Genomic DNA, 24,010 nt, shown 5'->3' on the forward strand with positions numbered 1-24,010 from the left:
AGCTTACACAAACAAATTGTGAGTGACAACGGACCACCATACATGGTGTCCTGAGTTGTCATGAAGAAAAATGGCATCAGACATTTCAAGTCATCTCCTCACCATCCAAACTTTCAAGAGGTCCATTAAATCAATGGACAAGGAGGACATTTCTTTACAGCACAAGGTGGACAACCTCCTCTTTGTGTATCAGAACTCTGTTCAGGCAATGACAATTCAAACACCTGCAATACTGTTCATGAACAGGAATCTGAGTTCTTGCATAGACCTCCTGAAACCAGATCTACGGACGGAAGTGCAGAATAGCCAGTTCAGCCATTTGCCAATTTAAGCAGCAAGGAGCTTCGAGATCGGACAGGAAGTCATAGCGTGTGATTACCGAGAAGATAAGTGGACACCCGGTAGGCTAGCTACAAGAATTGCACCACTGGTGTACACAGTGGATGTTGGAGATCAGACATAGAGACATCATGTGGACCAGATACTGGATGTTCAACTGAAGAACGCACCTGAGTTAATTGCATCTAACTAGATGGACACACTACAAGCACCGGACTTATCTCTCAGTGATGATCATGTCAGTGACAGCAATGTGACATTAGAAACTGAGAACATTGTCTTAGACAAGTTACCTGCCAAACCTGATGCCACTGCACAGGTCTAGAGGTGCGATGAGAATGTTATTGTTGGCAAGACATCTGCCAAATGTGATGCCACTCCACAGGTCCAGAGGTGCTATCCTGAAAGAAACAGAGTTTAAAAGACTGAACCTTTAGAACTGTGAAGTTAGTTATGGACTGTTATTGTGAAAGAATATTTATTTGGAATATGGGTTTATGAAAGAGAAACTGAATGTTTTGTACATATACAGTTTTGTATTGCATTAATCTAAAGGGGGAGGAAGTGTAATGTATGGATCTGTTTCTTGTAGAGCAATTACCCTTAGCACTACATATTGATCTGTTGTCTGCACATGTGCTGTTGTCCACACACGTGCATTGTTCTCTCTCTCATTGCAATGTAAACACACCAATTAAAACCATCTCCTGCATGCGTGCATTTATTTAATTGATATTTAGTTGCGCTCAGACACAACATGCAATGCAACGTGTGAAGACTCTACAACAGGTAATCAAAACTGCCCTGTGTGTCACTGGCACCAACCTACCCACCGTCAAGGACCTATATACAGAAAAGGGCCAGTAGCATCATGAAGGTTCTCATCCACCCTGCTCATGTACCATAAGATGGATCAACACTTCCACCCACTAACCCACTCCTCCAGACCCCCAACCACCACTATTTTACCACTTCCTGTCAGTCACATTATATACTCTTGGGCCTAGCATCACTTTATGGTATGTAAGCTCTCTTAGGTATTTATATTTATTGTGTTTTTTTTATTTTTATTACTTTCTTTATCTTATTGTATTTTTTTGCAGTGTATCGGATTCAGGAGTAGCAATTATTTTGTTTGACTTACACTACTGTACTGGAAATGACATTAAACAATCTTGAATGTTAGATCCTGAGTTGCCACAGGATGAACCCCCCAGCCCTCTATCCAGAAATGCAAAAGGAAAAAGTTACTGCTCTTTCCTTACCATCTCTGTCTTTTTATTTCTTACAGGGTGATATAGGTCAGACTGGGCTGCGAGGTTTGGTTGGTCCACCTGGAATAACAGGGCCAACAGGACCAAAGGCAAGTGGTGGTCTATATTGGTTGTCAGTCAAACTGGAATTTTAGAATTTCATCTAATTCTGCTACATGTGCCTTTTTAATGCTTGCACATACAATAATGTAGATTTTTTTTACATTTTGTGATGTTTGTGATGGATTTCCACATTATGTATTTTTAGTGTAACAAGTGTGCCCAGGAACTTTACAAGTTGTGGACAGATGAGATGATTAGAGAAAAACATTTTTTTTAAAAACAGAGAAATGTTATGACATGTAGGATTAGACAGAAGAAGACTTATCAGCTGCAAAGGAGGTGGGGATTAGAATAACAATGGAAATTTAAAGGCCATACTTACCTAGAGAAGGATGTCTTGGATTCCTAGCCAAGGTTGGACTGAGCTACATACAGTGCCTATAAAAAGTTTTCACCCCCCTCCCAAAGTTTTCATGTTATAATGTTTTGCAACATTGAATCACAAATGGCTTTAATTTGGCATTTTTGACAGTGATCAACAGAAAAAGGCTCGTGTCAAAACCGATCTCTACAAAGTGATCTAAATTAATTGCAAATATAAAATACGAGATAATTGATTGTGTAAGTATTCACCCTTTTTAACACAACATGCCAATTCATCACTGGTGCAGCCAGTTGGTTTTAGAAATCACATAATTAATGAAGTGGAGAGCAACCTGTGTGCAGTCAAGGTGTTTCAATTGATTGTAGTTAAAGTACACTTGTATCTGGAAGGCCCAGCTGCTGGTGAGTCAGTATCCTGGCAAAAACTACACCATGAAGTCAACAGAACACTCCAAACAACTCCACAAAAAGGTTATGGAAAAGCACAAGTTGGGAGATGGATACAAGAAACTTTTCAAGTAACTGATTATCCCTTGGAGTACAGTTAAGTCAGTCATCAAGAAACGAGAAGAATAAGGCACAGCTGTAAATCTGCCTAGAGCAAGCTGTCCTCAAAAACTGAGTGACCGTGCAAGAAGGGGACTAGTGAGGGAGGCCACCAAGAGACCTATGACAACTTTGAAGGAGTTGAAAGCTTCAGTGGCTGAGATGGGAGAGACTGCACATACAACAACTGTTGCCAGAGAAAGCCACTGTTGAAAAAACACTTACATGAAATGTCAGCCAGAGTTTGCCAGAAGACATGTGGAGTCAGCTGGAAGAAAGTTCTATGGTTTGATGAAACCAAAACTGAGCTTCTTGGCTATCAGACTAAACACTGCACATCGTTAAAAACACACAATTCCTACTGTGAACTATGGTGGCTGCATCATGCTGTGCGGACACTTCACAGGAGCAGGCCATGGAAAGCTTATGAAGGTAAAAAGTAAAATGAATGCAGCAAAATGCATGGAAATCCTGGAAGATTTTCAAGATTGGAGCCAGGATTTCCAGGATTCAAAAGAACTGCGGCTCAGGAGAAGATTTATTTTCGAGCAAGACAATAACCCCAAGCATAAAGCCAAAGCTACACAAGAGTGGCTTAAAAACAACAAAGTTAATGTAAAAACACAAAATGCTGGCAGAACTCAGCAGGCCAGACAGCATCTATGGGAGGAGGTAGTGACGACATTTCGGGCCAAAACCCTTCATCAGGAGTTAATGTCCTGGAGTGGCCAAATCAGAGTCCAGACCTGATTAGAATTTGTAGCTGAACTTGAAAAATGATGTTCACTCATGCCATCTGACAGAGCTTGTGCAGTTTTGTAAAGAAGAATAGGGAAAAATTGCAGTGTCCAGATGTGCAAAGCTGATCCACATAGACTCAAGGCTGTAACTGCTACCAAAGGTGCATCTACTAAATACTGACTTGAAGGGGGTGAATACTTATGCAATCAATTATTTTGTGTTTTATATTTGTAATAAATTTAGACCAATTTGTAGAAACTTGTTTTCACTTTGACACACAAGAGTCTTTTCTATTGATCAGTGTCAAAAAAGCCAAATTAAATCCATTGTCATTCAATGTTGTACAACAGTAGAACATGAAAACTTCCAAGTGGTGGGGGGGGGGGGGGGGTTGAATACTTTTAATCAGCACTGTAATTAATGCCAATGCGGACATCAACACTCTAGTTAGGATTTCCTTCAATATTTTCCCAGACATCATGTGTGGTGGAGATTTGTCATAAATTCCAGAATTTTGAAGAGATGATAAGACAGCATGTTAATAAACGTGTTGCGATCTTTTTGTAAAAGCCAGTTCTAAAATTAAACGCACAAATTAACGTTCTACTGAATATCAACAGAGAGCTATCATCAATTTGATGCAACAATCTGCTGGAAGAACTCAGGAGGTCAAGCAGCATCTGTGGGAAGAAAGGAATTATCTGTATTTTGGGTCAAAACTGTGCATCAGGACTTCTGCCCCCAAATATCAACAATTCCTTTCCTCACTTAGATGCAGCTCAACCCACCGAATTGCTCCAGAAGATCGCCTGTTGCTGCAGATTCCAGTATTTGCAGTCTCTATTGTCTCCATTATCAATTTGATGCTGACAGTATAAGATGTTGCCAGGGAAAATATAGGAGATCAGTGCTTTAAACCATTAGCAGAAAAGAGGCAACTGTGGCCACAACTGGTGAGGCTTTTCCACAGCGAAGGCTGACTACAAATACAACTTCTGTAAAAGCAACAGTCTGATCTGACTTCATGTCAATCATATTTGAGCTTAACCCATTTTTATTAAAGGAAATGGATCACACGTTGAAGGAGTTACAGGTTAAGAATTGACCGTCTGTTTTGTTTTGATTCGTATTGTTAGGGTGAACCAGGTGCTGCAGGGCGCCTAGGAATGCCAGGCCTTCCAGGACGAGGCATTATCGGATTGAAGGTACACACGGTGTATTTTGGTAGAATATTAACATGTACCTGTGAAAATAAATGGCAAACAATAAATCTAAATATTATAAAAACACTCTTCCAACTATTTATTCATAGCAATGAAAAACAAGTAATTTCTCACAAACTGGCTATTTATAAAACAAGATGAAAGATGTAACGTACACTGATCTCCTCTTTCCAGATCTCACATTGAAGATAAACTTTCTTTGATGACTCCTGCCTTTTTAAATGGATGTGTTAGGATAAGTCTGGATGAGTCTCTAGCAATTTTCTTCACTTTGTGACCCAGTGAACAGAATTAAATTACCAAGTATTTAGATTATATACATGCTACAGTCACAGAGGCTGTAGTAAGTAACGTCGTTTCAGGTTATCTTCAGAACCTGCAGTCTCGAGCCTCCAGACCACCGAGGGTGTAAGCTCAGGGAACGTCTCCATTGTCTCAGGGAGCGTGGCTGTCAGGGAGGCCAATATGTAAAACTGAAGACCTCAGAGCAAGATTGAAGTACTAGAGGGGCATCAGGAACTGTTGTTTACTCTTTTCAGAGGTCTGGTTCACTCCCAGCACTCCTGACACAGTGCTCCAACCCAGGGCTTCACCATCCACTCCATGGACCGGGTAGCAGCATCAGGTAAAGGCAGTGGTGTTTGCTTCATGTTGGCTTCATCGTGGTGCAGGGGCATGGCAGTTCTGTCTCAGTCCTGCCCCCATGACCTGTACCACCTGGTGGTCATGTATCACCCTTTCTGTTTGCCGAGGAAGTTCACTGCCGTCATCCTGGTTGCAGTGTACATTCCACCCTGGCACACGTCAGGCTGGCGCTGGAGGAGCTGAGCACCGTGATCAACAATCTCAGGGCAGTGCACCCTGATGCCTTCCCAATCATTGTATGGGACTTCAAACAGGCCAGTTAGAAGAAGTCTCTGACACCAACCGGCCACCTGCGGAGCCAAAGGAGCCAACACGCACCCTCGATCACTGTTACACCACCATTGAGAACGGTTACCATTTCATCCCATGCCCGCACTTTGGCAAGTCTGATTGCCTGGCTGTACTCCTACTCCCAGCATACAGGCAGAGACCGAGGGCCTCAGCACCGTGATGACTATTTACAGGATTGTTTTGATTTGGTGGACTGGACCTTATTCAGGCATTTACTTCCAGGAGCCTTTAGTGAACTAGATTTGCAGTCTGTTGATTGTTGCATTTGTAGCATTCAAGAGAGGCAATCCAGAACCCTACAAGGTCAAGATACGACCTATCATGAGAGTGAAAAGGTAATTCCAGGCAAAGTTAGAGGCACAATAGCTGTGGTAGGGTTTCCATGCCCAGCAGGTCAACTTCTTTAGGAGTTTAAGGAGATTTAGTATGAAAACAAGAAACTCATGCAAATTTCTACAGATGTACCACAATGGAGAATATTCTGGTTGCATCACTGCCTTGCATGGTTGCTGTAAGGCACAGGATCAAACGAGGCTGCAGAGGATTGTAGGCTCGGCCAGCTCCATTTCAGACACAACCCTCCCCATTGAGGAAATCTTTAAGAGGCAATGCCTCAAAAGAAAACAGCATCCATCATTAAGGACTCTCACCATCTGCATATGACCTCTTCTCATGACTACCATCAGAAATGAGTTACAGGAGCTGAAGACCCACACTCAGTGTTTTAGGAACAGCTTCTTCCCCTCCATCATCAGATTGCTAGATGGTCCATGAACCCATAAACGCAGCCTTGATATTCATCTTTTGCACTATTTATCTATTTTTGGAACTTTTCGTAATTTTTATGTCTTGCACAGTACTGCTGGCATGAAGAACAAATTTCACAATATATGTCATTAATAATAAACCTGATTCTGACTCTAATAGTGCTTTACTGATTAATGTTTTGTATAGGGCGATCCAGGTCCCCCAGGTCCCATGGGTCCTGTAGGTGAAACTGGAGTAGGAATCCCGGGCCCTAAGGTAGGAGATAAATACATTTTTAAGACTATTATAAACAGGGCTAATGTCATAATTTGCTGGTTTTCAAAGTAGGACAGTAAAAGTGAGAATATATTTTGAAATTCAATAAGATTTCAAGGAATTTCTGATTTCCGGTCATGACTTCAGGGGATTTTGTTACTGCTAAAGCCTGCTTTAACAGTTGATCCCTAAAGGTTGTTGGGCTATTTCAGAAGACACTGAAGCGTCTAACCATTATTAAGGGTCTAGAGTCACATTTATGGCAGATTAGGACCGATGACAGAGTCCCTTCCCTGAAAGATGTTAAAAGCTCGATGGGAACGAGCATTACAGAGAATAGCAATGGCTTTCCGCACTGCAGAGTCTGGAAAAGAAAACTTGCTGCACCCCACCTCCAAATGCTGTTTTTTTTGCATTTAGTGTGTTATTATAAACGTACTTTTTGTTTATTGTACATAATTTCTTTCTGCAATTCAGCCGTATTTTATAAAGTGAATCCCCAACAAAAAATAGCTTCGTATTTAAATGATTAAAAAAAAGAGCTGGCATTTTCTGCAGGTCTGACTGTGTGTGTGTTGAGGAAGGAGCACTTTTGTTCATTATTACTGTTCGAAGTGAATTTAATATTTTGTGTACTTGAGTACTGTGGTCCAATAAACAAGCACAGCACTGCTGGCTTAGTCAGTTGTGCATACACCATGCGGAATTATGAAAAAATTATCTTTTAAAGAGGAACTGGTCAAGATTAAATATTAGAATGTAGGAGCAATTCTGACCAAAACCATTGCCACTGCTGGCAACCCCACGAATTTGTTATACTTTCATTACTCTCAGCTCCAATAATGATTGTTCCAAAGTCGAAAATATGTATTCGATCCTTTATAGGAAATCAGCAAACATGCTATCTTGAAGCGATGAAACTAAGTGAAATTAAGCGTAATTGAGTGATCAATAAAAGATACGACATTCATCAGTCCCCAGCTGCAAGCTGCCCTAAACAAAGTTATTATGGTGATTTATTATTAATATGGTAACTTATTCCCTTCGCTTTTACCACACCCCCACCCATGTGACTAGTTACCATAATAAATAATGATAAACACTCAACACAGAATACAATGCAGATAGAGAACAGATACAAGGCTTCTATATATAGGCTGTAGGAAGAAATCATGTCCTGGTATCTGGCACAGTTTGTGTAGAGCTAGTCACAATCTCACACACGACTTTACTTGTCATCCTTGTTTCTTACAGAAGTGAAGAGACACCTTTGATCCTGTGGGATCTTTTCATTCTATTGTACTTTTAGAGTCATACGATACAAAACAAATCTCCTGGCCTACTGAGCCCACATTGACCATCAAGCATTAATTCACACTATTCTTACTGTACTCTTCACACTTGCCCCGTCAGCTCTTGTCACACTCCAGCATCACTACCCACCCTCCCAGATACTCCCACTCACCTGCACATCACGCCTTGGGGACGAGAAAGAAACCGCAGTGCCCTGAGGAAGCCACACATTGTCAGAAAAAAAAGTGCAAACTCCAATTTTCATTTTGGGCTTGGATTATGAAAGGTTATTTGCTTGTAATAATAAAAAAAATGTTTATTTTTCAATGAAGTGTGAGAAAACACTTATAATCTACAATATGAAGTAATTTTTCCACATGTATGACCTTCAATATTAGGGTGAGCGTGGTCACCCAGGACCAGTTGGACTCATTGGACCTAAAGGAGAGGGTTTTCCAGGCTCACCTGTAAGTTATGATGTTAAGTGTTAATTCACTAAGTTTAGTTTATCCATGTCTTTTCTCATTTTTCTATGCTTCTAGCGTTTTACAATCTGGCACGTTCAAATACCTAGCATTTTGAAGACTGGGCCAATGGAGGGAGCACTAGACTACTTCAAGTTCGATTCCAAGTTCAAGTTTATTGTCATCTAAATTTACATACACACAACCAAATGAAACGATGTTCCTCCGGACATGGTGCTCCCACAAAACATTTATCACACACAGTACATAAAACAAATTATAACCATGAATATGTTCATAAAATATAATTCAAAATGCATGTAGTGCACAGGACAGGTAAATAGTAAACAGTACAGTGAGAAGACTTTGGTTGTGGCAGGGTATTCATTAGTCTCATGGCAGGAAGGAAGAAGCTTTTACCCAGTCTGGCATTTCTAGTCCTGATACTCTTGTACCAATGTCCTGATGGTTGTAGGTCAAAGAGATAGTGGGAAGAGTGGTGGGGATCCTCAAGAATGCTTTATGCCCTTCATCTACGTCAGTACTGGTAAATGTCACAAATAGTGTGAGCAGCAACAGGCTGAGTACACAGCCCTGGGGGGCTTCAGAGTTCAGCATGTCGGAGTTTGAGATGTTGCTGCCAACTTGAATTGACTGTGGTCTTTCCATCAAGAAGTCCAAGATCCAGTTACAGAGAGGGGTGTTGAGTCCCAACAGGAACAGTATCTACCAGCCTCTGAGGAATGATCGTGTTAAACGCTGAGTTGAAGTCGATGAATAACATCCTGACTTATGACACATTATTTTCTAGGTGGGACAGGACCGGGTGGAGGGCCGGGGCTTTGGCGTCATTAGTGGACAGTCTGAGCAGTAGCCGGACTGGAAAAGGTCCAGTGTACAGGTAGCTGGAGGGTGAGATTTTATATGATCCATTACCAGCCACTCAAAGCACTTCATGACGGTTGAAGTCAGTGTGACTGGGCAGTAACAGTTTAGGTCAGTTACCATCGCTGTCTTGGGCACCAGCATGATAGTGGCTGCCTTGACACCTGCAGGGACAATGGACTGTTTCAAAGAGATGTTAAAAATATCCATTAAGACCTCTGCTAGCTAGGCCACACAATCCCTTGATACCTGACCAGTTACGTAGTCCATCCCCACAGCTGTGCGTGGCTTTACACTGGCTAGAATCCTCCTCACTTAGGCTGTAGCCAGACAGTTGCCTGTTCTTCAGGGAGAGAGGCAGAATTCCTCAATGTCACATTATTTATTGTGTCAAGTTGTGTGCAGACGACAATCAGCCTAGAAGGATGGGAGGTGTCACTGTTGTTAATGCACAGGGTGGATTTATAATCTCTTGGATTAAATGGGATGTTTGACAGATTGGCCTCTGTCAATTCTAGCATATGTTAGACCACTGAGTTTTTTCTGCAAAAACCTGAAGGCAACTTGGGAACTACCTGATGCACCATCAATAACTCTCGGAGACGGGAGGCGAACGATAGGCTTTTATTAGCAGCAAAACAGAGCACAGCATCTCAGAGACTGAGGGGGGAGCAGTGCCTCCAATCGCCTTTATACAGGGGTCTGTGGGAGGAGCCACAGGAACAGTCAGCAGAGGGGCGTGTCCAGACAGGTATACATAGTTTACCACACTACCTTTAAACACTTTTCCTTCAAAAATCAGTAAAAGCAATTTCATTCACCTTTAGTGCATTTCAGTAAGCTGGGCCAGTTTTTAAATTTATCATCTTAATTAAACAATAACTTCTGTGTGTATCTAACGGAATCATGAGTTCTCAGCGGAAGTTTGTGAATATAGATTGAGGGAAAACTAAATATTATTTTTTTAATTTAATTAAAAGGGTCGGCCAGGTCTTCCAGGACCTCCAGGAGAACAGGGACATGCAGGAACTGGATTCCCGGGACCAAAGGTATCCTGTTATATTCACAAGAGGAAAAAAAATGTTCCTTGTTCAATTAGTTAGTGTTTTGCTACTGTCTGATGATCTGCACATCATGGGAACACTACCACCTGCAGATTCCCCATCAATTCACTCGCAAGTGAATATTGTTGTCCCGTCAGCAGAATTAGGTATGAATCCTTACCTAACAACACTGCAGTTGTTCTGCAGTGCAGAAGGGAGAGGGAAGAAGAGGAGAACAGTTGTGATAGGGGACTCGATAGTTAGAGGTACAGACAGGAGGTTCTGTGGTCAGGACAGAGACTCCCAGATGGTTTGATGCCTCCCGGGTTCCAGGGTCAGGGATGTCTCTGATTGCGTGCACAGCATTCAGAAATGGGAGGGTGAGCAGTCAGATGTCATGGTACACGTCGGTACGAATGACATAGGAAGAAAGTGTGAGGAAGTCCTGAAGAGTGAGTATAGAGAGCTTGATAGGAAGTTAAAAAACAGGACCTCAAGGGTAGTAATCTCCGGATTGCTACCTGTGCCACGTGCCAGTGAGGGTAAGAATAGGATGCTCTGGAGGATGAACATGTGGCTGAGGAACTGGTGTAGGGGGCAGGGTTTCAGATTTCAGGATCATTGGGACCTCTTCTGGGGCAGGTGGGACCTGTACAAGAGAGACAGGTTACACCTGAAACACAGGGGGACCAATATCCCTGCAGGGAGGATTGTTAGTGTTATTGGGGGGGAGGGAGTTAAACTAGATTTGCAGAGTGATGGGAACCAGAGTGCCAGAGTAGATACTGGGGCATGGGTGAAAATAAATGATGTTAAAGTTTCGTGCAAAGTCGCAAATAGAAAGGTTGTGTGTGGTGGTAATAATCTTCTGAAGTGTGTCTATTTCAATGCGAGGAGTATTGTGGGGAAGGCTGATGAGCTGAGGGCATGGATTGACAAGTGGAATTATGACAGTGTAGCCATTAGTGAAACTTGGCTACAGGAGGGGCAGGACTGGTAGCTTAATGTTCCAGGGTTCTGATTTTTCAGACATGATAGAGGCAGAGGGATGAAGGGTGGGGGGTGGAGGGTGGCGTTGCTAGTCAGGGAAAATGTTCCAGCAGTGCTCAGGCAGGACAGATTAGAGAGCTTGTCCACCGAGGCCATATGGGTGGAGCTGAGAAACAGGAAAGGTATGACCACATTAATGGGGTTGTATTATAGACCACCCAATAGTCAGCGAGAATTGGAGGAGCAAACCTGCAGAGAGATAGCAGACAACTGCAGGAAACATAAAGTTGTGATAGTAGGGGATTTTAATTTTCCACGTGTTGGGACTCCCATACTGTTAAAGGTCTAGACAGGTTAGAGTTTGTAAAATGTGTTCAGGAAGTTTTCTAAATCGGTATGTAGAGGTACCGACTAGAGAGGATGCAATATTAGATCTCCTATTAGGAAACAAGTTAGGACAGGTGATGGAAGTGTTTGTGGGAGAGCACTTTGGTTCTGGTGATCATAACACCATTAGTTTCAACTTGATCATGGATAAAGATAGATCTGGTCCTCGGGTTGAGGTTCTAAACTGGAAAAAGGCCAAATTTGAAGAAATGAGAAAGGATCTAAAAAGTATGGATTGGGACAGGTTGTTCTCTGGCAAGGATGTCGTTGGAAAGTGGGAGGCCTTCAAAGGAGAAATTTTGAGAGTGCAGAGTTTGTATGTTCCTGTCATGATTAAAGGCAAAGTGAATAAGAATAAGGAACCTTGGTTCTCTAGGGATACTGGAACTCTGATAAAGAAGAGAGAGATGTATGACATGTATAGGAAATAGGGAGCAAATAAGGTGCTTGAGGAGTATAAAAAGTGCAAAAAAATACTGAAGAAAGAAATCAGGTGGGCTAAAAGAAGACATGCGGTTGCTTTGGCAGTCAAGGTGAAGGATAATCCTAAGAGCTTCTACAGGTATGTTAAGAACAAAAGGATAGTCAGGGATAAAATTGGTCCTCTTGAAGATCAGAGTGGTTGGCTATGTATGGAACCAAAAGAAATGGGGGAGATCTTAAATGTTTTTTTTGCATCTGTATTTACTAAGGAAACTGGCCTGGAGTCAATGGAAATAAGGCAAACAAGAGGTGAGGTCATGGAACCTATACAGATTGAAGAGGAGGAGGTACTTGCTATCTTGAGGCAAATCAGAGTAGATAAATCCCCAGGACCTGACACGGTATTCCCTGAGACCTTGAAGGAGACTAGTGTTGAAATTGCAGGGGCCCTGGCAGATATATTTAAAATGTCGGTATCTATGGGTGAGGTGCCGGAGGATAGGGGGATAGCTCATGTTGTTCCATTGTTTAAAAAAGGCTCTAAAAGTAATCCAGGAAATTATAGGGCAGTAAGTTTGATGTCGGTAGTGGGTAAATTATTGGAAGGAGTACTAAGAGATAAGATCTACAAGTATTTAGATAGACAGGGACTTATTAGGGAGAATCAACAGGACTTTGTGTGTGGTAGGTCATGTTTAAGAGCTATTAGAGCTTTTCGAAGAGGTTACAAGGAAAGTGGATGAAGGGAAGGCAGCGGATGTTGTCTACATGGACTTCAGTAAGACAAGGTCCCGCATGGGAGGTTAGTTAGGAAGATTCAGTCGCTAGGCATACATGGAGAGGTAGTAAATTGGATTAGACATTGGCTCAATGGGAGAAGTCAGAGAGTGGTAGTGAAGGATTCCTTCTCTGAGTGGAGGCCTGTGACTAGTGGTGTGCCACAGGGATCAGTGCTGGGTCCATTTTTATTTGTCATCTATATCACTGATCTGGATGATATTGTGGCAAATTGGATCAGCAAATTTGCTGATAATACAAAGATTGGAGGTGTAGTGGACAGTGAGGAAGGTTTTCAAAGCTTGCAGAGGGATCTGGACCAGCTGGAAAAATGGGCTGAAAAATGGCAGATGGATTTTAATACAGACAAGTGTGAGGTAATGCACTTTGGAAGGAAAAACCAAGGTAGAACATACAAGGTAAATGGTAGGGCACTGAGGAGTGCAGTAGAACAAAAGGATCTAAGAATACAGATACAAAATTCCCTAAAAGTGGCATCACAGGTTAGATAGGGTAGTAAAGAGAGCTTTTGGTACATTGGCCTTTATAAATCAAAGTATTGAGTATAAGAGTTGGAATGTTATGGTGTGGTTGTGTAAGGTATTGGTGAGGCTGAATTTGGAGTATTGTGTGCAGTTTTGGTCACCGAATTACAAGAGGGATATTAATAAGGTTGAAAGAGTGCAGAGAAGGTTTACAAGGATGTTACCAGGACTTAAGAAAATGAGTTACAGAGGAAGGTTGAATAGGTTAGGACTTTATTCCCTGGAGCGTAGAAGAATGAGGGGAGACTTGATAGAGGTATATAAAATTATAATGGGTATAGATAGAGTGAATGCAAGCAGGCCTTTTCCACTGAGGCTAGGGGAGAAAAATACTAGAGGACATGGGCTAAAGGTGAAGGTGGAAAAGTTTAAAGGGAACATTAGGGGAGGCTTCTTCACACAGAGAGTGGTGGGAGTATGGAATGAGCTGCCAGATGAAGTTGTAAATGCTTTTAACATTTAAGAAAAACTTGGACAGGTACATGGATGAGAGGTGTATGGAGGGATATGGGCCAGGTGCAGGTCAGTGGGATTAGACAGAAAAATGGTTTTCTGTGCTGTAATGTGCTATGGTTCTAACACTGTGGAAGTATCTTCTGTGGATGGACTGCAATGAGTGAAGAAGATGGGTCGCCATTATTTTGCAAGGGCAATAGAGGATGAGCTCGTAACACCCTCATCCGTAAAGTGGATACAGTATTTTTTTTTTAAGTGGTAACCTCTCCATTAAATGTTCTGATATGTTTTGCTGTCAGGACTGTGTGACTGTTCAAATCATAATTTATTAAAGTAAATGAATGTAAATTGAAACAAGACTGGAAGTCAGCGATTTTTTTGCTCTATACTTTGCCCTCCTGGATTCAATTGTGCTGTTACATCACTGAAGTGGAAATAACAGTTAATCTAGATTCCTATGTATGTCACACGTAATTTTTATCTGGACTACAATCTCAAAATATTCCTCGTCATTTTTATTTCCCACCAACTGGCAGGTGAAATATTGTGAGAAAGGGGTAGTTTAGTTTTACCTGCCTAATTTCCCCAATTCTGCTTGCTGGTCACTTTTAAAATGTGGTGTTCCCACAACTTAGAGGGATGAGAATCTTGTAAGTTGAGATCCCCCCCATCTCCCTCCCTCCATTCCTTTCCACGCTGCCACCCTACTGGATTTTAAACCACTGTCAACTGGTTGTAACATCGAAACAGTGAGCTGTTGACCTCCCCTCTTGCTGTGGCAGGAGCGATGCCTCTCTCTCCCTCATTAGTGAGAGAGAGAGAATCTGTGGGATGTTGCAGTGGACAGTGTTTTTTTTGATGGATTCTAGATCGTGGTCTTTTTGGGGGCTTTGCTATAGCTGGTGGGTGAGGAAGTTGCTGCTCTTGCTGAGAGAGGTGGGAGGAGGGGGAGGGTTGATGCTCGCTGCTGCTTGTACGTGAGAGGGGGGCTTTGGGGTTCTAACATCATTCCCACCAAAAAAAATGAATTTCTCTTACTCATTCTTTGAGGGTTTTTCTTCTGTTTCATGGATGTTTGCAAAGAGCAAGAATGTCAGGTTGCATACTATATACATTCTCTGATATTAAATTGAACCATGGAACTAGAGAAGTTGAAGGTCATGGCAAGCTGGTAGTGTTTGGAAGGTCAAAGAGATTTCCAAGCTGCATGACAATCCTCACTAATAATTGTTATGTCTTAGGGAGATCCAGGAGTCAGAGGGCCAAATGGCTTGGCTGGACCTCCAGGAAAAGGACTTCAAGGTCAGAAGGTACCACAAGTTGCATTTGGATTCTGATTTTCGTCTACTCGTTAAGCTCTCCCAAATTGAAACTTTGAGATGAGTGGCAGGTCAAATGATTGGACAAAATATGAGTAAAAGATTGATACAAAAAGAAGAAAATGAAGATAAAACACACCAGAAATGTAAAAATATAGTTGAAGTTTGTATACATATTTGGGGAAAAGAAGAGTTAGCAGAGTAGTTGGTGGTCTAATAGAAAATGAGTCTAGGAAAATGGTTTATGGAAAACAAGATATAGCAGAAGAATTCAACAAAAATAATCCTTCTCTATAGATGATATAGGTAATATATTAAAATCGGCTGAAAAATACAAACTGGAAGGAAGGCAAACATTCAGGAAAATTACAATCTCAAGGGAACTTCTGAACAAGCTGCCCTTCAGTGATTTCTGGATTCTAATGGACTTCATCTTTGGGTATTAAAAGTAAAGGCGAGTGAGATATTTGATACATTGCTTTTAATTTCCAAAACTCCTTGCATTCTGAGAATGTTCCATTAAATAAGTGAGTAACAAATGTTAAGGCAACTGGCTAGTAGTTTCTTGTTTTCAATCCCTCTCTTTTGATGTGGAAACCATGAGTTTTGGTTGTCAGTATCACATCAGAGCTAAGTGCATGAGGGGTGCAGTGAAGCACTGAATGAAATGGAGATTGACAGTCAGTGAGCAAAGAGGACACCGTGAATTGAGTAGTGTCTGGGACTGGTAGCGAGGTGGTAAGATATGGTACTTGATGTCATATTTCCTGACATTAACCACTTATGTGAGTCACTGAAATTCTTCTGACACTGTGTTCTGATTCTGAAGGCTGCAATCTTATCCAATAACTTCAAGGTTGTCTGATTTAGTGACTCCTAAGCATGTTCCTGATGTTCTTTTCATCCACCAAAACTACCCATACAATATTCACAAATACACAGATATGAAGCTCTCTCTCTCTCTTTCTCTCTCTGCTATCCCATATTATGTTTCCCAAATCACCTTCACTCGAAGAATGTCAGCTAATAACAGCTTTAGTCAGATTGCATTTTCTTTTTATGAAATATAGATCACCTAAGAGCAAAACTGACTTGTCTTAACTAGTGATGGTGATATACCATTATCAAATCTCTACTCCTGGCTTTAATAAGCAAAAATTAAAAAGTTTTAAACTCTGATAGGTTAATTATACATTATGTTCTCTGTTGCCATTTTCAGGGATTGTCAAATTTAAACACTGCCTTCAGATGATTTTTTTTTTGTGTGAAACAGTTTCAGTCTTTTATTGCACTTTAGGGAGTAGCAGGAAGGCCCGGACCACCTGGGCCCCAAGGCCCTCCAGGGGAAGGCATTCAGGGACCTAAGGTGGGTAGAATGAAACATAAGCAAAACCAGATGTGTTAAGAAAAATTTCAGAATTTCTACTTAACTACAATACATCTGAATCATTTAAAAAGAGAAAAGTTCTAATTTTATTAATGTAGAAAACTAAATTGAAGCTATTTGTCTGATAGGGGGATCAAGGTTTTCAAGGACTGATAGGACCTCGTGGGCCACCAGGGGAAGGGCTTTTGGGACCCAAGGTACGTGAGCAATTTATGGCTTTGTATTTGTCTTGTGCGATAGATTGATAGATACTTTATTGATCTCAAAGGAAATTACTGTGCCACAGTAGCATTACAAGTACACAGATATACAAATAGACCAGAAATGTCTCCTACTTACTGACGATGACATCATTCCAATGCAGGTTTGAAGAACTATTGCCAACAGCAATTAATGCATAGCCAACACTGCCGTTGTGGTCTTTCTCACAGCGAACCCATGAGTCAAACAGATACAAAATAGTCTTCAAAGTTACCAGTCAGCTGGAGATTTATTACAGAAATTAAAGCTTCCTTGAAGAGCAGAAGCTCTAATTTTCTCCTGCCAAACACTGATAGAGTCATGTAGCACAGAAACTGATAATTCAGCACATCTTTTCAAGGCAACAATCCATTACCCTGTACTTGATGGTTGACATGGTTCTTGATCAGTTATTTCAGAAGTAATCAAGTGTAAGTTTCAAGTCAAGTCACTTTTATTGTCATTTCGACCATAACTGCTGGTACAGTACATAGTAAAAATGAGACAACGTTTTTCAGGACCATGGTGTTACATGACACAGTACAAAAACTAGACTGAACTACGTAAAAAAAAAAACAACACAGAGAAAGCTACACTAGACTACAGACCTATACAGGACTACATAAAGTGCACAAAAACAGTGCATGCATTACAATAAATAATAAACAGGACAATAGGGCAAGGTGTCAGTCCAGGCTTCAGGTATTGAGGAGTCTGATAGCTTGGGGGAAGAAACTGTTACGTGAGAGCCCGAATGCTTCAGAGCCTTTTCCCAGACGGTAGGAGGGAGAAGAGTTTGTATGAGGGGTGCATGGGTTCCTTCATAATGCTGTTTCCTTTGCGGATGCAGCGTGTAGTGTAAATGTCCGTGATGGCGGGAAGAGAGACCCCGATGATCTTCTCAACTGACCTCACTATCTGCTGCAGGTTCTTGTCTGTATGGAAGGATTAATGTTGCTTGATTCGGGACTTAGTTCTGTTTACAAAGAAAATCGATGCAAGTAACCCCAGGAGTAGAAGAAGTAATGACGAAGCTGAGGAGAGGCACTGAAAAGCAGAAGTGGTGAACCCTAGTGGAAGTTACTCCCTCTACTTCCATTGTGCTTGTAGACTGTCCGGATGATGCCCTGGTCCCATGAAGTCCTATTTCATTTTTCATTAACTTGTGTGGATATGCATGTTGCTTAGAGATGAAAGTTAATATCCTGCTGGTCTTTAAACTGAGAAATAGAATTATTTTATGTACCAAACATGAGACCTGATGATGTGAACAGAAATTTTACAAAATTAGAAGCATGACAAACTGAAGAATTTGGTTCAATTGGCATTTTTAAGAGAGTCAAATTAATGTTGGCCAGCAAGATTTGAAATGTACTCCTCTACTGTAAAAGTCTATAATTCTAATACAGTGGGTTAATTGACACATTGGTTAATCGGGGCAGCCACTTATTTGGGGCAACTCTTAAAGAACAAAAACTAATCGAGAAAATTGCCGAGATTCCCTTCGTTCACTTGGGATTCTACTGTTCCTGAACAGTTTCTAACTAGCGTCAGTCACATTCACTCGTGTGGCTATTAAACACTGCACCATGCTTAGAGCAAACAGTTTTTAAATAGCTTCAGTTGCATGTATTTGTGTTCAAAAGGCAGTGATTTTTGTCACTGGTAGTTGGCGAGAAATAAGCAGTAAGACAATTCAGAGCTGTTTTGCTCACTGATGTTTCAAGCGTTCAGGCTTGGAGATGCCAGATACAGCCAGAAATGAAAACAAAACGACTTACCTAAGTTTCCACAAGTTAGGAACTATGAATAATTTGAAGGTATTAACATGAATGTTACAATGAAAATGAAGATTTTGAGGATGCAATCATTGAAAGCATTGTACTGTATATGAAGGCAGTCCATTAAATGCACTAGGTGTCTGCACAGCAGCGTACACTGGTTGAATTCCTCCATTGATGACCATTAGGAACTAATACACAGTTTATAGTTCTGTAGTAGTATTGGCAGTGTTCTAATTTGCACTGTATTTCATTTAAATACATAATTCATTACTCAGTTTGTCTTTTTTATGTCTAATGATTTCCATGAAACTTTGGATAATTGGGGCAGTTGCTTAATGTACTGGTTCGGATGTGTCCCAATTAACCAGAATCCACTGTATATACTTAAAGGAAATATAAATTATTTAAAAAATATTGCTGACAGATTTTTTTCAATGGAAGAAATCATCTTCATTTGACAGCACTGGCCTCCACGTGTTCCGTTCTATGGAAGTGAATGGACCAAATGTGTAAAGCTAAATACGACTTATGGACATGGCTGTATTTAGTGCCAATGGTAAAGATGAATTTCTCTCCCCATTGTACTGACTACTGGATTCATTAATGACAAATGTTTAGGGAAGGCAACAATCTGGTTAAGTAATCGTACAAGAATTAAGGTGGAGTTGGCTCATTGAGTAAAAAGTATCTGACATTACATCAGACAGTTTATACTCTTATGAGAAAGAGATTTCTATAGAAAATGTTGCAACGTCCAGCTATTTCTAACAATGTCATGAGCAATATATTTTTTGTTTAAAAGTAGTTAAATTTATCCACTATGTTTTAATCCCAGGTGTAAAAATGGAGAAAATAAGTAAATTATTTCAATATTAATATATCATTTTGCTCTGTACTATAGGGTGACCGTGGTTTGACAGGTGAGCGAGGTCAGAAGGGAAGTAAAGGAGATGTTGGTGATACTGGTTCTGCTGGTGCAACTGTAAGTTCATAATTCTTCCTGTTTTGAATGAATTATTTTTATTCTTTCTTACTCGTACTTATGCTGCATTGATTCTTTTTTCCATTGCATTTGTGATGGTCCATGACTCGCAGCCATACATCAATATAGGAAGAATGTAGCAGCTAAGAGTTCTAAGGCGAATGTCAATTGCTATTTTCTTGTTCGTTAGGATGTTTCTCATTTCTGTAAATGCTGTTCTTGCCATTGCTATTGCAGCACAGATGTGATTCCTCAGAAGAATGCTATGCATATCATATATGGACAGGATAACCAATGAAGAAGTTCTACAGAAAACATAAACAAAACGTACACTACTTTAAAAAAAAATCAGAAAGCAGCAATCAAAATTCTTTGGACATGTCATGCGACGAGAGACATTAGAACATTTAGTTACAACTGGAAAGCTAGAAGGAAAAAGAAGCAGAGCCAGGCAGAGAATGAAAATGATAGATGGATTAACTTCATGGTTGGAAACAGGGGAGACAACAACTACAATTCAGAGAGTCAGGGACCGTGATGGATGGAGAGACATGATCGCCCACGCTGAACAGCAAGGCACCTGAACAGAACTAGTACTTCACTGAAAATAAATGATTTTGTAAACAGTTATGCAGTTGGAGTATTGTTAAGAGATCTGCCTTCTTCCCCTATTCACCTTTCTTATATTGTTATGAACCCCTTAACTGGGTCACTTACCAGCAAAGATAGAGAGGTCCGTTGAAGTCTGGTGGTACTATTTTTAACAGTATTTATTGGTAAAAATACACAAAAATAATATCAATGCAAACATACAGATAATATACGTCGTCAATACTAAATCTAAAAGTGCGGGTATAATAATAATCAATAAGAAATAGCTCTATCATTGTCTAGGGGATAATGTATTGTCCGATGGAAATATAAAAGTCACTCAGTTCATGCAGGCTGCAGCCTTTGGGGACTGCTGGGTTTTCAATTGTTGGAGAGAGAGAGAGAGAGGTTTTGAGAATAGAACTTGCCAACTTTCCTTTATCCGCTCTTGATCCGTATTCGTCCTTTAGCGAGGCCGTTCCGTGGAGGACTTGTCATCCGGGCAAGGATGGACACACACACAAGCCTCCACCAGTCTCATACGTTTCTCCTGGTGTGTCTAAAGGGGTTGTTCCCCAGACCCTCTTTTATCCTTACTCACGGGGTCTCAGATGTCAATCAGGTTGGGATGATACAATCCCTCAACCAGCCCACTCAGGTCACCCCCTGAGGGCTTCAATGAATAGAACAGTACTCAATACACAATTCTGTCTCCAAGAGACAATGGCCGTTATCCGTGGCTTTGTATCGCTGAGGGGCCAGGACACATTCCAAAAACCTTGAGGATTCTCTCTCATTTCCTGGGTCCCAGACCCGAATTAATAGTGATCTTGCGATTCTCAAAAAGGAGGGGGCTACTTTGTACCCTTCGGCCCCTCAGAGTTGTGGCACATTCGTAACAATATCAATCTGTTCAATATGCCTGATGTCTCTCATTCCTTACCTAATGCCAGTATTAAAGGCATTTTCTTCTGAATTCCACTCCCCCTTGAGGATGCGAGTTGTTTGTCAGCCCCATTTGCCTCCGTTTACATTGATAAGGCTGAGAGCACCTGTGGTGAACTACATATACCTGTCTGGACACGCCCCCTGCTGACTGCTCCTGTGGCTCCTCCCACAGACCCCGGTATAAAGGCGATTGAGGTCTGAGCCCGGCCTCTCTTTCTCCAGGATGTAGTATGGTGGTCAACCACTTCTTGTTCCTTCTTCCAGTCAATAAAAGCCGATATCTCACCTTTACGTCTCAGAGAGAGTTATTGATGGTGCATCAGCACCAGAGATGAAGCAAAGGTTTTACAAGGATCATCTGACGGAGTGGTGTAAGGACAACGACCTGGTCCTTAACACTTCTAAAACAAAAGGGATGATCATTGACTTCAGGAGATCAAAGGACAGAGTACACACTCCCCTCCATATACATGGAGAGGTAGTGGAAAGTGTGGAAAACCTAAAGTTCCTTGGAGTTATGTTGTCAAAACAGCTGACATGGACCACCAACACTTCGCTGCTTGTAAAAAAGGCACAACAAAGACTCTTCTTCCTCAGAAAGCTGAAACAGGCCAAACTCCCACAAAAGCTGTTGCTTAACTTCTACAGAAGCACAATTGAAGCCATCCTGACCAACAGCGCCACCGTGTGGTATGCCAGCTGCACAGCCACTGAGCAACAAGACCTGCACCGCGTGGTGAAGGCGGCCCAGCGAATTGTCAGGATGGAGCTCCCAGGATTGGACACCATCTACTCCAGCAGACTCAGGAGGAAAGCAATCAGCATAACCAGAGACACCACACACCCTGGCCACTCCCTGCTTGACCCCGCTGCCGTCCAGCAAAAGGTTCAGGACACTAAAAGCCAGAACAAATAGACTGAGGAACAGCTTCTACCCCAGAGCTGTGGCCTCCATTACACCACTCCCACAGAACAATGACTGAAACTGTGAGCACACACATGCACACACAAGGACTCAAATACTTGCACTAATGGCACTTTGTGCATTTCTGTGATGTTCTGGTGCTGTTGCAACTTATTTTCTGCTACTTATCTATTTAATACTGTTTTTCTATTACTGTCTTGTTTTTATCTACCACTTTATTTAATTGCCTGAGAGGAAGCCAAACAGAGTTTCATCGTACCTATGTATAACGACAATAAAGATCATTCAATTCAATTCAATGAGAGGGACTGACTAAAGAATCGGAAGCTGCAATAAGTTGTGGTGGGTTCATTGAGAAGCAGAGGAGTTAACCGTGCTTCCCAAGGGAGTGGAGAAATATCTTGTTTCTCAGGCACTGGTAGAGAAGGCTTTCACACATTTGGTTTAAATAGTGAATAATTTAAAGAAAAAGTTGTGATAAGCACTTCAAAGCTGCAAAAGATAACCAGCAACAGAAAAGAGCTCGCCTAGATGAAGCCCGTTAAAGTATAAGGTTTCATTACACCTTGGGAGAAGTAGGGCTTGTCTTCTGAACACCAGCAAGAAATATTCAAGAGACCTCTTTTTTGATTTCACCTTGCAAAATCCTGCCATTTTTGTGGGTAGCTGTACTACCACTTAGTATTGAGGCAAATCAACTATCTTTTGTTTATGTTTTTATTCCTGTTGTTGTTGAGTGCTGTCGAGTTGGTGACTCACGGCGACCCTAAGGATAGTGTAGTTGTCCACTGGATTTTCATGGCAAGATATGGAAGTAGATTACTTGGCCTTCCTTCCACACAGATACTGCTGCTGCCCAGGTGGATTCAAACTCGGAACCATTGGCCTCAAAGTCCAGTGCTAGTGCCATTACACCATCAGACACCTCATATTCCTAGTGCACCAAATGCATTATCTGTATCTTCATCTGGAGTATTCCTCACTCACTGTTACTCTTCCAGGTTAAAATTATTACCAGTATTTTATTCATCACAATGTGAGAAATGTGGTAAAATAGTTCATAGCACTATCTTTTGGTTGCTGCATTTTGTGCTAATTCTGCCTAATGTTTATTTTGACTTCAAATTGTTTAGGGAAGGCCTGGAGCAAAGGGTGATCCTGGCTTAACAGTGAGTTACTAATATTTTTGTGCATGGTTATATCATTATCTACATATCAGTAAGTAATTTGACAATATATAACATACTAGATATTAGTAAATTTAAAACCTCCAAGATAAATAATTTTATGATAGTTTTTAGTTTGGGGGAAAACAAAATAGGGGAAGCACATTAATTGTATATGAGCTCAGCACCTGCCTTTAAATTTTTGTTAAAATCATCAATAAAAAATTAAACAATTATGGACATACACTTCAATCTTTTCATTTGGTGAGGGAAGGTGTTGACATTTAATTATTGTACTGGAATCATAAAGCATTTCCTGGTCTCCACATTTGCTGTCAGCAAAAATAATGCCAAATGAACTGTTAATACTGACCAGATGCAGTCAAAATACATTCTGTGCAATTATTGTGTGGATGAGCAATGAATTATGTTGCTGGAGGCAACATATGCCTCCATATGTTGTTTTATTATGTTGTTTTAATATGTGAATATATTGTTTATGTGAATTATGTTGTTTTAATAAGAGATGGTAGAAAAATAGAAGCAGGGTGTTTTTAAAGGTGAGAAATTGAAAGATGTTGCAATTGGGAGTGAACTGGGTGTCCTTGTGCACAAATCAGTGAAAGTTAAGATGACAGTTCAGCAAGCTATTAGGAAGACAACAGTATGTTGGCCTCTTAAAACAAGATTTGAGTTCAAGAGTAGAGATGTGTTGCCCCAATTATAGAGAGCCCGAGCATACTGTGTTGAAAGTCTAGTCTTCATTCCTAAGGAAGAGCATAACTTGCAATACAGCGAGTGCAGTAAAGGTTCACCAGACTGATTCCTAGAATGCATGAAGGCCCTGTACTATCTTGAGTTTGCAAAACTAAAAGGTGATCACATTGAAATGCTCAG

At 41.0% G+C, this 24,010-nt stretch overlaps 1 protein-coding gene across 1 annotated transcript in view; it reads left to right on the forward strand.

The window, feature by feature from the left end:
• The window catches only part of col28a2a (collagen, type XXVIII, alpha 2a), a 98,029-nt gene that overhangs the window by 61,987 nt on the left and 12,032 nt on the right, over window positions 1-24,010 (forward strand). Inside the window, exons 21-30 of the mRNA XM_073047240.1 lie at window positions 1,631-1,702; window positions 4,463-4,531; window positions 6,440-6,508; window positions 8,200-8,268; window positions 10,131-10,199; window positions 15,013-15,081; window positions 16,388-16,456; window positions 16,606-16,674; window positions 19,403-19,483; window positions 23,081-23,116. Of these exons, the coding sequence (XP_072903341.1) occupies window positions 1,631-1,702; window positions 4,463-4,531; window positions 6,440-6,508; window positions 8,200-8,268; window positions 10,131-10,199; window positions 15,013-15,081; window positions 16,388-16,456; window positions 16,606-16,674; window positions 19,403-19,483; window positions 23,081-23,116 (672 nt within the window). The remainder of the gene's footprint in view (window positions 1-1,630; window positions 1,703-4,462; window positions 4,532-6,439; window positions 6,509-8,199; window positions 8,269-10,130; window positions 10,200-15,012; window positions 15,082-16,387; window positions 16,457-16,605; window positions 16,675-19,402; window positions 19,484-23,080; window positions 23,117-24,010) is intronic.

This window comes from Hemitrygon akajei, chromosome 5 (genome assembly GCF_048418815.1).
Source record: "Hemitrygon akajei chromosome 5, sHemAka1.3, whole genome shotgun sequence".
NCBI classification, from domain to species: domain Eukaryota; kingdom Metazoa; phylum Chordata; class Chondrichthyes; order Myliobatiformes; family Dasyatidae; genus Hemitrygon; species Hemitrygon akajei.